The following is a 12,487-nucleotide window of genomic DNA, read 5'->3' as shown; positions in this document are numbered from 1 at the left end:
TTTTGTATTTGAGAAATTGAAGAAAATATATGAAAACTTGTTTTTGTTTTTTCATTTTCAATACATAAGAACAAGCAACAACATTTGAAATTTTTAGAAAATATAAAAGTGGTTCTTAAAGGTTATTTTCAAAACTTGCAAAATCAAAACTTGTTTTTGCATTATTAACCTATGATTTAACCTGTGATTTAAGATTTAGGTTAAAGAGTCAAAATGCTCAAGGGTTGGACTGAGATTAAGAAAATGTTTGAAAATGTAGTCACAATTATTTTTAAAGTGTTTTCTACTTTAAAATATATTAAAATAATATTTTGTTTAAAATTATTTTTGATATTAACTTATCTTAAACAATAATAAAATATTAATTTAAAATAATAAAAAATAATTTTTTTTTTAAAAAAAAATACAAAAATAAATAAAATATAAATTTTGATTCGTATGGCAATATAATAAGTTAAGATCATGTTGGAGGCTACCAGAAATAGTCAGGATTTCGTTGGGTTTAGAACACCTATGTTAAGACGCGATATTTGGAGTCAAACTAGCCTAGGCTCAAGACATCCCGTGTATCAAGATTTGTGTGGTTGAGGATTGAATGGATAGTAAAATTATACCATTGACTTTGGATAAAGTATTTATTTCAATAGTTGAATATTCAAAGAAGTATCCCGTAAAAAATAGAAAAGACTTGTTCCATCAATCAAGTTTCTAGTTTTTAAAAACTGAAAACAAATTAAAATGGAAAAAGAAAAAAACTACAATATTTAATATCAAACGGCTCTAAGGGGCCGTTTGGTACTGCGGTCCAAACGGTTTTTTGCACAATTTTAAATTTTTTTTTTTTTGCTAAAATTGAGTTCGGTTTGTACTTTCTAGATCGTTTTGATGTGCTAATATCAAAAATGATTTTTAAAAAATAAAAAAACATTATTGTCATACTTTTCGGCACGAAAAGCTATTTGAAAGAACAGCTACCACACTCCCAAACACCCTCTTAGATCCGCAGATGACTACTTTTGACAAGAAAGTATAGATATTTATTGCAATATGCGTGTGCTGAGACGATGATAGAACCCTAATTACAGCTAAAAAAGGGCGACGAACAATAAATGCATTCACCATCAAGGACTGTATAGATCAGTGATTATGCTCACCAGGCTCTCCTTTTATATATATATATATATGGAATTATTATATACAAAGGGAGAAATTGGTATAATAATGATATCTAGAAATCAAATACGTCATCTTCCTAGGTAAATGATGTGGATGCCACCATTGTAGCCTTGCTTTATACTATAATGTAGAATATATTGTGGTTGTGGTGATTGAGAAATAAGATATTTTTAGGGGTTAAGACTTCAGGGAGGGAGGGAGGGAGGGAGCCGTGCAAGTTTTGTTGAGGGAGGCGGGCCGCGGGGTGGCGCACCATCTAGAAGTGGGATGGCCACACGTGCATTCATTTTAACAATTATATAATAATAATAATAATAACAAAACAATTACACCCTTTCCTTCCTTCCCATTGTATTCCAAACCATGTGCAATGTCCAAAAGGAAACATCAGGGGAGAAAATTGGAGTGGATCACAAGGCTAAAATGGTAAAATTAGATTTAATAAATACCATAGTTATTCCTTAGCAAAATACCAGAAAAGCAGAACGTCCGGTCATCGTCGAAGAAAATTAATTGATCCCAATTGCCGTGTTTGACCTCTAAAACCACAAGAGAATACTTAAAACACAGACGCGGACTCTTTCTCTCTCTCTCTGTTTACATACAGAATAACAGAGAGAGAGATAATAAAATTTCATAACCAAAAACTAAAGGAAGAGATAGTTTTCTAGTTTTCTTTTCATCACTCTCTCTCCACTCGAATTTTCTCTCCTTCGATTCAGTTTTCTCGCCCGAACGCTAACATTTTCCGGGACAGCAGAGAGAGGAAAGAAAATAAGCAGAGATGAGAGACGTGAATGGAGAGTCGAGAGCTGCAAACAATACTCTAGAGACTATAAACGCTGCCGCTACTGCGATCGCCTCTGCTGAGAACCGTGTGCCTCAAGCTACGGTTCAGGTAGTTGTGATTAATTTTGTTTTTAATAATTTTATAATGCTTGAGATTAGGAGTTTTAAATTAAGATCAAGTGGTGATTCCTGTGATCTTGATTTCATTTATTTAAGTTTTCCGAAGCAAAATCAAAGCAAATTTTGGTTGGATAAGGAATGTTGCTTTACATGTTGTGTTTTCTTTGTCTAGCTTTGTTTAGCAAAAACTTGTTGTTTATCTGGTTCAAGTTTGATTTTGCTAAGAGAATATATGAAAGTGCCTTTTTTTAGTTGAAATTAATCTCTCTTCTTCTTATAAATGTATCATATAGACTTGGGATTATCTATAGATTAAGAGCAGAGATTTCGTGCAACTGAAAGGATTTGCGGTTTCATGGTCCAGATAAGAGGGGAGCTGTTTGATAAAGTTGTTTCGATACTCAACCAATGTGATTTGAATCAAACTAGATGTTGCTTATTACTTTTACTTTAAGCCATTTCCTGCACTTGATGACAGTTTTTCTCATTTTTTCTCTTTCGCCTAACCTGCTGCTTCAAAGAGGGATTCTTGGTTAGTAATTTCTTTATTATCGTTCTTCGATGCTTGATGATTTTTATTATTTGTATCTATATCATTACTTATCAACTCCTTTTTTTTTTTTCTTGTGATGGGTAGCGATCAATAAAATTTGAAGTGTTTAGGCATAATGAGCTCTGTTTATTACAGTTGTAGCAGCAGCAGCGGAGTAATATATAAATGGAAGCTATTTTTTCTCTATAGTGATTTATTGTTCGTCAATCTGTCAAAAGCAAACATAACATGTCTTGTTTTGATTCGTAATCGATAGAGTTGCTCAGTGTGTTAAAACATGGAATTATATTCATGGTTTCCTTCATGGTTAGTGCATGAGAGTTTCTCTGAATCTCTTATCATGAGAAATATAAAAGTAACCCTGAATTGCTGGAGAGGATATTTGGTATGATTTCATGTTCAATATCAGTTTTCTGATGCTAGTTTTGTGTAACAGAAGCGAAGATGGAGAAGCCGCTGGAGCGTATATTGGTGTTTTGGATATCAGAAGCGCAAAAGGCAAATTGGGCATGCTGTCCTTTTTCCTGAACCACCAGCTCCTGGAAGCGGTGCTCCTGCGGCTGAAAATTCAGCCCAAGCACCAGAAGTCACGTTCCCCTTTGTTGCACCTCCCTCCTCCCCTGCCTCTTTCTTTCAATCAGAACCCCCTTCTGTTACACAATCACCGGCAGGTTTAGTGTCCCGCACCTCTATATCTGCTAGCATGTACTCTCCCAGTGGACCTGCCTCTATTTTTGCTATTGGTCCTTATGCCCATGAAACCCAGTTAGTCTCACCACCACCTGTGTTCTCAACTTTTACCACTGAACCATCAACTGCTCCTTTCACTCCTCCTCCCGAGTCTGTCCACTTGACTACTCCTTCCTCCCCTGAGGTGCCTTTCGCTCAATTCATTGACCCTACCCTGCGAAATGGTGTTACTGGTTTGAGATTCCCATTTGATTTTCAGTCTTATCAGTTTCATCCTGGAAGCTCAGTTGGCCAACTCATTTCACCTAGCTCTGGCATTTCAGGCTCAGGCACATCATCTCCTTTCCCTGATGGTGAATTTGCTGTTGGTGGTCCTCATTCTCCTGAATTCGGAATGGGTGAACCTCCAAAGCTCTTGAGCCTTGGTAAGCTTTCCACCCGTGAATGGGGATCCTATCAAGATTCAGGGGCTCTGACTCCAGATTCTGTGAGGCACGGATCGCCCAACTTTCTCCTGCATCGTCAGTTTTCTGATGTTGCTTCACATCCTCGTTCAGAAAATGGACACGAAGATGATCAAGTTGTTAATCATAGATTCTCTTTCGAGTTAAGTGTCGAAGATGCCTCAAGATGTGTGGAAGAGAAGCCAGCATGTTCCATTAAAACTGTGCTAGAATATGTGGAAAATGGAAAAAAAGCTAAAGAAGAAGAGAATTATGGTGAATTGATACAAAAGCTTTGAGGTCGATCTGGTGACACATTCTAGTGATACACCAGAGACACCTTCAACAGATGGGGAAGGCAACCACAGCATCGAAAGCAACAGCCCATCACTCTTGGCTCTGTTAATGAATTTAACTTTGACAATGCTGATGAAGAAGATTCACACAAACCAAGTAGTTTCGAACTGGTGGCTAGATGGAAGTGTTATTGAGAAGGAGGGTGAAGCAACAAGAACTGGTCCTTCTTCGTGTGGTGCAGTCGATGTTAGCTAGGTAGTTGCATAAATAGACCTCTTCACTCCCTACTCTTGTAGAAAACCTGACCATAAATGAAAGGATTTTTATGTAAAAAAAACGTCCGGAAAAGCAAAGCCCATATAACTTACTCGAAGCCAGTTTATGAGTGATTTTTTCCATCTGCCGTCGATGAAAGGAAGGTAGACCAGTACCCTATACACTGTGGGGTTAAGCAGAAACAAACACTAATTAATAATGAGTCGATTGACCTGAAAAAAATATAATAATTGAGTCCTTCGAGTGACCCATGAAAAACAGGGGCAGATGATAGTTTTTTGGGGGTTTTTTTAAGCATGAATAGTGTATTCATATACAATAATTAATAAATTATATAATCCTTAGTCAGAAAGGGTATGACCGGTCATCACCCCTGCAACCAAGGTTATATTAAAATCTTGTTTTTAAACGTCGTAAATTGTAATTTTTACGATGTTATGTATATATGTTATCATGTTAAATCGGCTTGTAAACTCGAAAAAATGATAAAATCGTACCCAAAATCGTATAAAAAACATTGAAATCGGATGAAAACATTTAAAATCACATTTTTGAAACCACTATTTTTACGTGTTTAAAAGAAATGTATATATACTGCAGTTTTGCACTACAGTAAATCCATTTAGCCCCAAAAAGTAAAAAAACCTGCGTCTCCCTAGCGCTCTCTCTTCTCAATGTCGTCTGGTTTCAGTTTTCCAATGCCAAACTTCCAATTTCCAAATTCAAAACAAATCAAGTCTCTGCAACATTTAAGTAAGTTACCATCCAGTGTTCCATACTTTCCAATCTCTTCAAATTTCCATCTCTTCGTAACTTACAATTTCCAAATTCCACTTTTGTACAATCTACCTCTCTTTCCATCTCTCAATTTCTATCTGGGTGGAAAAGAATTATATTAAGACTCTAATATAATATATGCATTTGCTGGTAGATGGCTGATGTCTCTAGAATGAGAGTGAAGATGTAATAGGGAGGACTTGCGAAACAACCAGGATCCAGTTGGGTAGTTTTGAGAGGAAATAAACATGAGTTTCTTTTTGTAGACAGATCTCATCCTCTAAGTGAGAGAATATATGAGAAGCTGGAATAGGTTGGGGAAAAAGTTTGAAGAATTGGTTTTTGTTGTTCTCAATAAAAAATTTGCTCTACATATGTCGAGGATGGGCAGAAGGAAGAGATGTTTGTTTTTCAAACGAGAGGGCTTGTTATTGCGTTTGGGCTAGTGAGCATTGTGGAGGGTAGCACAATAACAATTATGAAGAATCTTCGTGTATATAGGGATTGTCACTCTGTTATTAAGCTTTTGTCAAAGATTGTAGGATGCAAGATTGTTGTTAGAGATTTTGGCCGCTTTCACCACTTCAAGAATGACATTTGTTCTTGTAGTGATTATTGACAACACTATTGGGGTTTTTTCCTTGTTAAAGCTGCTGGATCAATGTGCTGATTTAGGATGCCTATAGACACATTAAAGCATGCTTCATGATGACAAAACAACATTTTGAAGAGGAAGAGAATAGAATTACACAGATAAATTTTCTAGCCGACGCAGCCATTCCTTTACCAAAATTATTAGCTATATATTTAAAAATGTTTGATATATGATTTTTTATTTGAAACATGTATTTTAAAGTGCTTGAATTATGTATGGAAAAAAAATTCCTTACGATTTTACATTTACGAATTCTTTTATTTTGTTATTTTTCGTGTCGTGTCAAAATACGATTTTGTGCCTGCAACTATTGTATCTCAAGCCCAGCTAAGCTAACCCTCTAACTATTGGTATCGCTGGGCTAGAAGCTCTATCATTTGTTGGCCCTTCCTCACTAAACCGTGCATGGACGAAGAGCTGTTGATGTAGAAAATGAGACCTTTCTTCTTCTTCTTCTTTCTTTCTTCTTTTATGTTGAAAATACTTTAATTTAAACAAACACAATCCTTGTTAAAAGATCCGCTTGGCCCTGACATTTTTGAGTATTTTTTTTTTAAATGATATTATTTCGAGTTAAAAAAAAAACAATTCAAAATTTAGGTTGATCTAAATAAGATTCGATCTAGATTATAATTTAACTTTCAAGTGAATATATAACTTGAGAAAAATACAAGTATAATTAAAATAACTCATTATAGTGCCAAAAAGAATATCATTATTCATTGAGGATATATGGATTTAACATGCAAAAATAATGTGTCATTTTTATGTGATTCATTTTCATGACTAAAGAAATATTTGACATGCAACAATTATTATATTTTTCCACAAAGATTTAAGATTGGGTTTGGAATGCCGCATTGGATGGAATTGTGAGCAACAAAGATGAAAGCGTATGAGATGAGAAATTGAGGATGGGATTTATTTTATATTTAATGTGATAGACAAAACATAATTTAATTTATCTTATTACTGTTTATAATAAGAACGAAACATAAAAAAATGTAAAAATATTTAATTTAAACTTGAGTTTTATGAAATTATTATTTGGTTGTTGTTCACCTTTACAAATATCTAGATGGAAATATTTTTCCTATTCGTTATGGAGAAGAATTAGGGTTTCGATGTTTAAGAAATAACACCTCACTAGAATGGTGCCCTTTTGCCCAAGGGACATTATTGGAGAAGCAATGTCTAGCAAACTCTTCGATGCACTTTAGGAAAAGGTCTCCGATCGAGGCTATGTTTCTAATCCAAAAATTCACTTTCATGGCTTGAATTTTAAGCGTCCTCTTTCTTTTGCTTATGGAAGAAAGTGATTCGAAAGTGGTATCTATCGCAAAGATAAAAAAACCTCAATTGCATCGACCCCAGTTCTTCCCTCGTTGGAGAAGATCCTCCTCGATGAGGCTACTACGTTTTCGTAAAAACTTTCCAGTCCGCTCTTCATTGGCTATTTTGCCTTTTTTTCCTCACTCACTTGAAGATGGATCAATGTTTTTTTATAATGCTAGTATATTTATACCGTGCTTGGGTTATTATTATTATTTAAATATAAAAAAAATATTGAAAAATATTTAATAGCAATGTAAAACCAAGTGACTTGGATTTGGTAACCATTCATGCACCGTAATAAACCACGCGTCGCCGCCGCAAACAAGGTGTCACCTTTTTGCTAATATTCTAGCTATTGTGGAGGTTAAAAATTAAAGTTTATATCCTTTTAATCCAAAAACCTTTTTTTATTTGCTAGAATCAAGCGATGTTTTTCTTGTTTTTTGCAAATGTGGACAAAAATAACAAAATAAATCTCATATCAAAAATGAAAATTGGGAACAATTTTGAGGAAATCATAATTATATAATTTATATGATTATTTAAGTTGAAGATTAAAGTGAAATAATAAAACACATGACATTCATCCCCAAATTTTCTTTTAAAGAATAAAGTGAAAAGATATATCACCTATTTTTTCTCGTATTTTAGCGATGCTGGAAAATTAGAGTTGATGACTTATTTTTTAATATTTTATTTTAGCACAATGTGATTTTACCACGTAAGTTTGCAAGCATTTATTTTTATATCCAGGATATCTGGATATTGCCCTTCCAACAAAGCCCATTTACTTGTGTTCGTTGGGCTAAAAGGCCTATTATTTTGTTACCTATTGATACATAACTGAAGGTTACATTAAAATAAAAAATATAATTTTGTGTTTTTGTTTTTACAAATTACAAGATTTATTAGCATGAAATGCTAGAGTATTGGTCAAAACACAATTCTCCTGATCTGTTTAACAGAAACAAATTTCACCAGCAAGATTACAATAGTCAAACATGTAGATTCTCATCTGTTCAACAACCATTATACGAATTTTTATATTTTGGATCATCTTCTGTCTGATTTTGTTTTGCATTTGTGCCCTTTCAGCTTGGTGTCGTCACTTCCAGGATAAATCAAGTAAATGGTCTATCATCTTTCATGGCTCCACCGTTATTTTAATTTCAAACAAATAAAACCCTTAAACGTTGAGAAAAAAAACCCTTGTAGACCCTAGCCATCAAAATAACCTTCATGGCCACTTATTTTTTAACAAATCAAAGACCAACCTTGCTTGAACTTGTATAACACAATCACCCCCGCCCCCTCCTCCACCGCCACCACTAGCCCACCATCACCTTCTCAATTTTTGGGATTTAGAGTTTCTTCTTGAAGGCATAGAAGAAAAAAATTACAAAATACAAAAGCAATGCCTACCTTTACAACAACTACCATGGCCTCTCGAAACGACAACCTAAATCCCCAGAAACTCATGCTCAATCCATCAACAGGATCAAGCATAGTAACAATTAACGTCGGTGGGCAAATCTTTCAAACAACAGATCAAACTCTAACTCTAGCAGGTCCAAGTTCCCTCTTTTCCCAGCTCTCCGAGTTGACTCATCTCGGCCCCCATTTCATAGACCGAGACCCCGAGTTGTTCTCTATCCTCTTATCCCTCTTAAGAACCGGAAATCTCCCGTCAAAGGCCAAGTCTTATGATCTCCAAGATTTGATTGAAGAGTCAAAGTTTTACAAGATTGAATCTTTATTGGTTAATTCCCTCTCAAACCCATCTCAATTCGACCCTTTTAACCTCCAGAAAACCCTAATTTTGCCCTTGAATAGGCCGGGACACGGCGTCAACGGTTGCTACGACACCGTATGGTACCTTGCACGTGTCTCATGGTAGCAAGATCACATCTTTTGACTGGTCATTGCAGAGAAAGTCAACGACTTTGACCCAATTCACTGCAATTGATTCTATGTTAGCGATTTCCCCAAACTTGGTGGCTGCTGGGGCTACTGACTTCTCGGGGTTGCAAATTTTGGATCTTGAGAAAAATGGTTTTGTCTTGGAGACATTGAATTGGGAAAATGTGACTAAATCAGGGTCAACAGTACAAGCAATTGGGTCATCTAATGATATGTTGTTTACGAGTTTCGAATCAAGTAGGCGAAACTCGAATTCGATAATGGTTTATGATTTAAAGACTTTTTCTCCAGTTACTGAGATTGGTCATTATGAAATATTCGGTGCTGATTTGGATTCTGCTATACCAGCCACGAAATTGAAGTGGGTAGAGAGTTACAATGTGGTAATGGCGGCAGGGTCTCACAGTGGACCGTCAGGCGTGTTAGGGAATGTGAAGTTCTGGGATATAAGGAGTGGAAATGTGGTTTGGGAATTCAAGGAAAAAGTTGATTGTTTTTCCGATATTACTGTTTCAGATAGTTTGTCATCGATTTTTAAAGTTGGGGTGAATTCTGGAGAGGTGTTTAATGCAGATTTGAGGAAGTTAGGGAGCGAGGGGCATGATTCGTGGGTTTGTTTAGGTGACGATAGGAAGGTGGGGAATGTGAGGAAAGAAGGGGTTGGGTGTAGGATTGAGTCTCATGGGAATCAAGTGTTCTGTAGTAAGGGTGGTGATATTGAGCTTTGGTCTGAGGTGGTGATGGGTTCGTTGAGGAAGAGAGAAGAGGGATTGCCAGAAAGGGTGTTTAGGAAGAATTTGATGGGGAGAGTGAAGGACATGGAAGGCTCAAGGGTTACAAATTTAGCTTTTGGAGGGAACAAATTGTTTGTGACGAGGAAGGATCAGCAGTCCGTTGAGGTTTGGCAAAGTTCTGTCAGGGGATTTTGATTTCAAAAATGGGTTTGACACTTCTGGATTAATTGTAAGACTGCATGTTACTATTTGAAAGTTGGCAGTATCTTGTTTCTTTTTTGTATATTAGGGGTTTGTTGTCGTTGCTGTAGGGCATAGTTTGTTTGATAGTTGATATTTTTGTAAATGGCCTTGTATTTTATCAAGCCTCTAATTGTTTATAAATGGTTAATTGAATGAGATTTGTATGGGGTAAACAATTCGTTGTTTTCTGTTTTATTTACTTAAATTAATATGCAGAAGATCACCACTGATAAGATATTTAACAGAGTTCCTTAGGTTTGAACTGCAACACAATATTGGAATGTTGGAGTTTGAATGTCTGTTTTTACCATATCAGAATCTGAAGTGATCATTATTTCTGCACTCTATCAAAGTTGACATTAGGATTTCATCAATGATCAATTTAAAATTGCAATACCTAGCATTGTTTCATTTTCATGGAGCAGCATCGCCTTGGAGGAATTTTTTCTGGCTGTACACCTTATAATTCTATAGCTAAATATGTCCACCTTTCTATGTCTATATGGCTTTATAAATCAATAATTTGATTTTTTTTCCCCTTCTTCGTGTATCTCTCATTTCTGTTTGGAGTTCTCAACATGTAGAAAGTATTTCCTCGATCTTTCTTGAGGAGTTTTGATGTTGAGACTTTGTTGGTTAAAGTACCACAGATTGGCTTTGGATTCCTAGTCACTTTACTATTATGGTAGTACTTCTTAATGCATGTTTCACAACTACTTATTGAAGATTCTTTGATGCGTTTCTAGGGAAAGTGAAGGGTAGCATGTTTGCAGAAACTCTAGGCACACCATTTGAGAGGCTGAGTACATCAAAATTGGCACATGAGCTATAGTTGGGATGATGCTAAACTATTGAATTAATCCTTATTATTTCATGACTAGCTTGTACCATTTCTCAGGAATAGGTTCTACCTGAAAAAAGAACTAGGTTGTCATACAACACACGACTTTGCTTTGTTTCAAGTGTGGATTAAGTTAAATGTTGATTCGATGTTTTCATTCTGTGGAAAGATGAATTAATTTTTGGTCACCTTGCTCTGTTCTTGAGTTGATTAATGGATCTTAATTGTGGTTACCTTCTATTACTTCATAGTATGATATGGTGTTTTCAATGCTTTAAATTTTAAATTTGAACGGTAGCAGATCTGTTGAGAAACAGAAAGTCTCGCAGGTTTGCATGGCACCATTCTGGTTTTCCTTTGGTCAAGTCACTGGGTCATCAGCTTGTGCTTCGATGAATCATCATTTTGCTTTCAAAATCATTTTGTTACATTTTGAGTTTCAATGGAGCAAGACAGGAGCCCAGTGCTCAATTAGGTTGACAGGCTAATTGCGAGCTTACATATATACATTTTATTGTCAAATTGCTCCAAAGACATAGCTCAGTGGGAACCTGCAGCAGCTTTAAGACTCCCTGTTAAGAAGTTGGAAGCTTAATAAGCCAAGCTCATCTGGAAAACTGGGAGGATGATAATCAGTGAATAAGCGTGATGTTATTATGAAATCATAAATGAATAGATAGATCTATGAATAAAAAAGCAGGCGCATGATACAACCCTGTTATGGTGATGCACTCTATTTTCCTGGAGCTGTTGCTTGAATACAGACTATCGATTTGTGTTGGTGATGTTACATGGATGAAGATTGCTCATGCAAGGATCAGGTATGTAGAGCCTTTAAGGCAGTATTTCTGAACTGGAGATTATGTCAACTTTACTGTTTAGCATACTATTTCGAGATACTTTGAGTTTATAAAATGTCCAAATATCTAAAACCGACCTGCACACACAAGTCCTACACTGTTTACTTTGTCAAATAATGTCTCAGTAGTACCTCTCTCACTTCTTTTTATGATAGGAAATATTTTTGGGACCGCATCAAGATTCTCAAAAGACTGATAAGAAACTGAATTGTCCTCACCTCATAAGACTGTTTACTTTGTGAATGCTTTAATTCTTATATGCATGTTTTGGAGGTTGTTCTCTGATGTTCAGGAGGAGGATGCTTTGGATGAAATGATTGCTGAGGAAGATTCAGCTGTCCATCAGAATCTATAAACTCCCTGAGTTCATTGATATAAATAGGGATGGAGGTCATTCCAATACTCTTAACAACAGATTGAGTGAATTAGATATGTGCAGAGATTCCAGTGGTTAATCGAACTGTAGAAATTAGTCGTTGCAGAAGAGGAGGCAACTGATGATATGTTTTCTCAAATAGTAGAGGAAATGGAGTAAAGGTTTGCAAGGGATGGGGTACAAGGGACTACGGAAATGATGACTGGTATAGAGTCTGGGCCGCAACATGGAAAGGAAAGACCTGCTGGAAAGATGGAAGAGATCGCCATGGAAGATGTGTGTTTACCTTGTTACTGTTGGAATGCTGGTTGCTTTTCTAATGGGCTTGAACATGGCTTCAATAGAATAAGAATGCCTTGCAGTCTCTGGAACTTATTGGAGCCTCATGCATGAATCAATCAT

General features: G+C 35.9%; 2 protein-coding genes across 3 annotated transcripts; both read left to right on the top strand.

Annotated features, from left to right (window-relative positions):
• The first annotated feature begins 1,665 nt into the window (after positions 1-1,665).
• LOC118028453 (uncharacterized protein At1g76660) lies at positions 1,666-4,292 on the top strand. 2 transcript variants are annotated; one of them, XM_073407967.1, is made up of 2 exons: positions 1,666-2,077; positions 3,075-4,292. In XM_073407967.1, the coding sequence occupies exons 1-2, from the start codon at positions 1,961-1,963 to the stop codon at positions 4,068-4,070; spliced, it is 1,113 nt and encodes a 370-aa protein (XP_073264068.1). In that variant the 5' UTR covers positions 1,666-1,960; the 3' UTR covers positions 4,071-4,292. The 2 variants fall into 2 exon arrangements, with proteins under 2 accessions (XP_073264068.1, XP_034887921.1); XM_035032030.2 differs by having other exon boundaries at positions 1,668-2,074.
• Positions 4,293-8,091: 3,799 nt separating this feature from the next.
• Positions 8,092-10,164, top strand: LOC118028454 (BTB/POZ domain-containing protein At5g41330). The gene is given in 2 exon segments (XM_035032031.2): positions 8,092-8,942; positions 8,944-10,164. Coding segments are annotated over 2 exon segments (1,434 nt in total). The 5' UTR covers positions 8,092-8,525; the 3' UTR covers positions 9,961-10,164.
• Positions 10,165-12,487: the final 2,323 nt, after the last annotated feature.

Source organism: Populus alba, chromosome 3, assembly GCF_005239225.2.
Source record: "Populus alba chromosome 3, ASM523922v2, whole genome shotgun sequence".
Classification (NCBI taxonomy): domain Eukaryota; kingdom Viridiplantae; phylum Streptophyta; class Magnoliopsida; order Malpighiales; family Salicaceae; genus Populus; species Populus alba.
The sequence above is the reverse complement of the archived record's forward strand: the minus strand, read 5'-3'. Positions and strand labels throughout refer to the sequence as shown.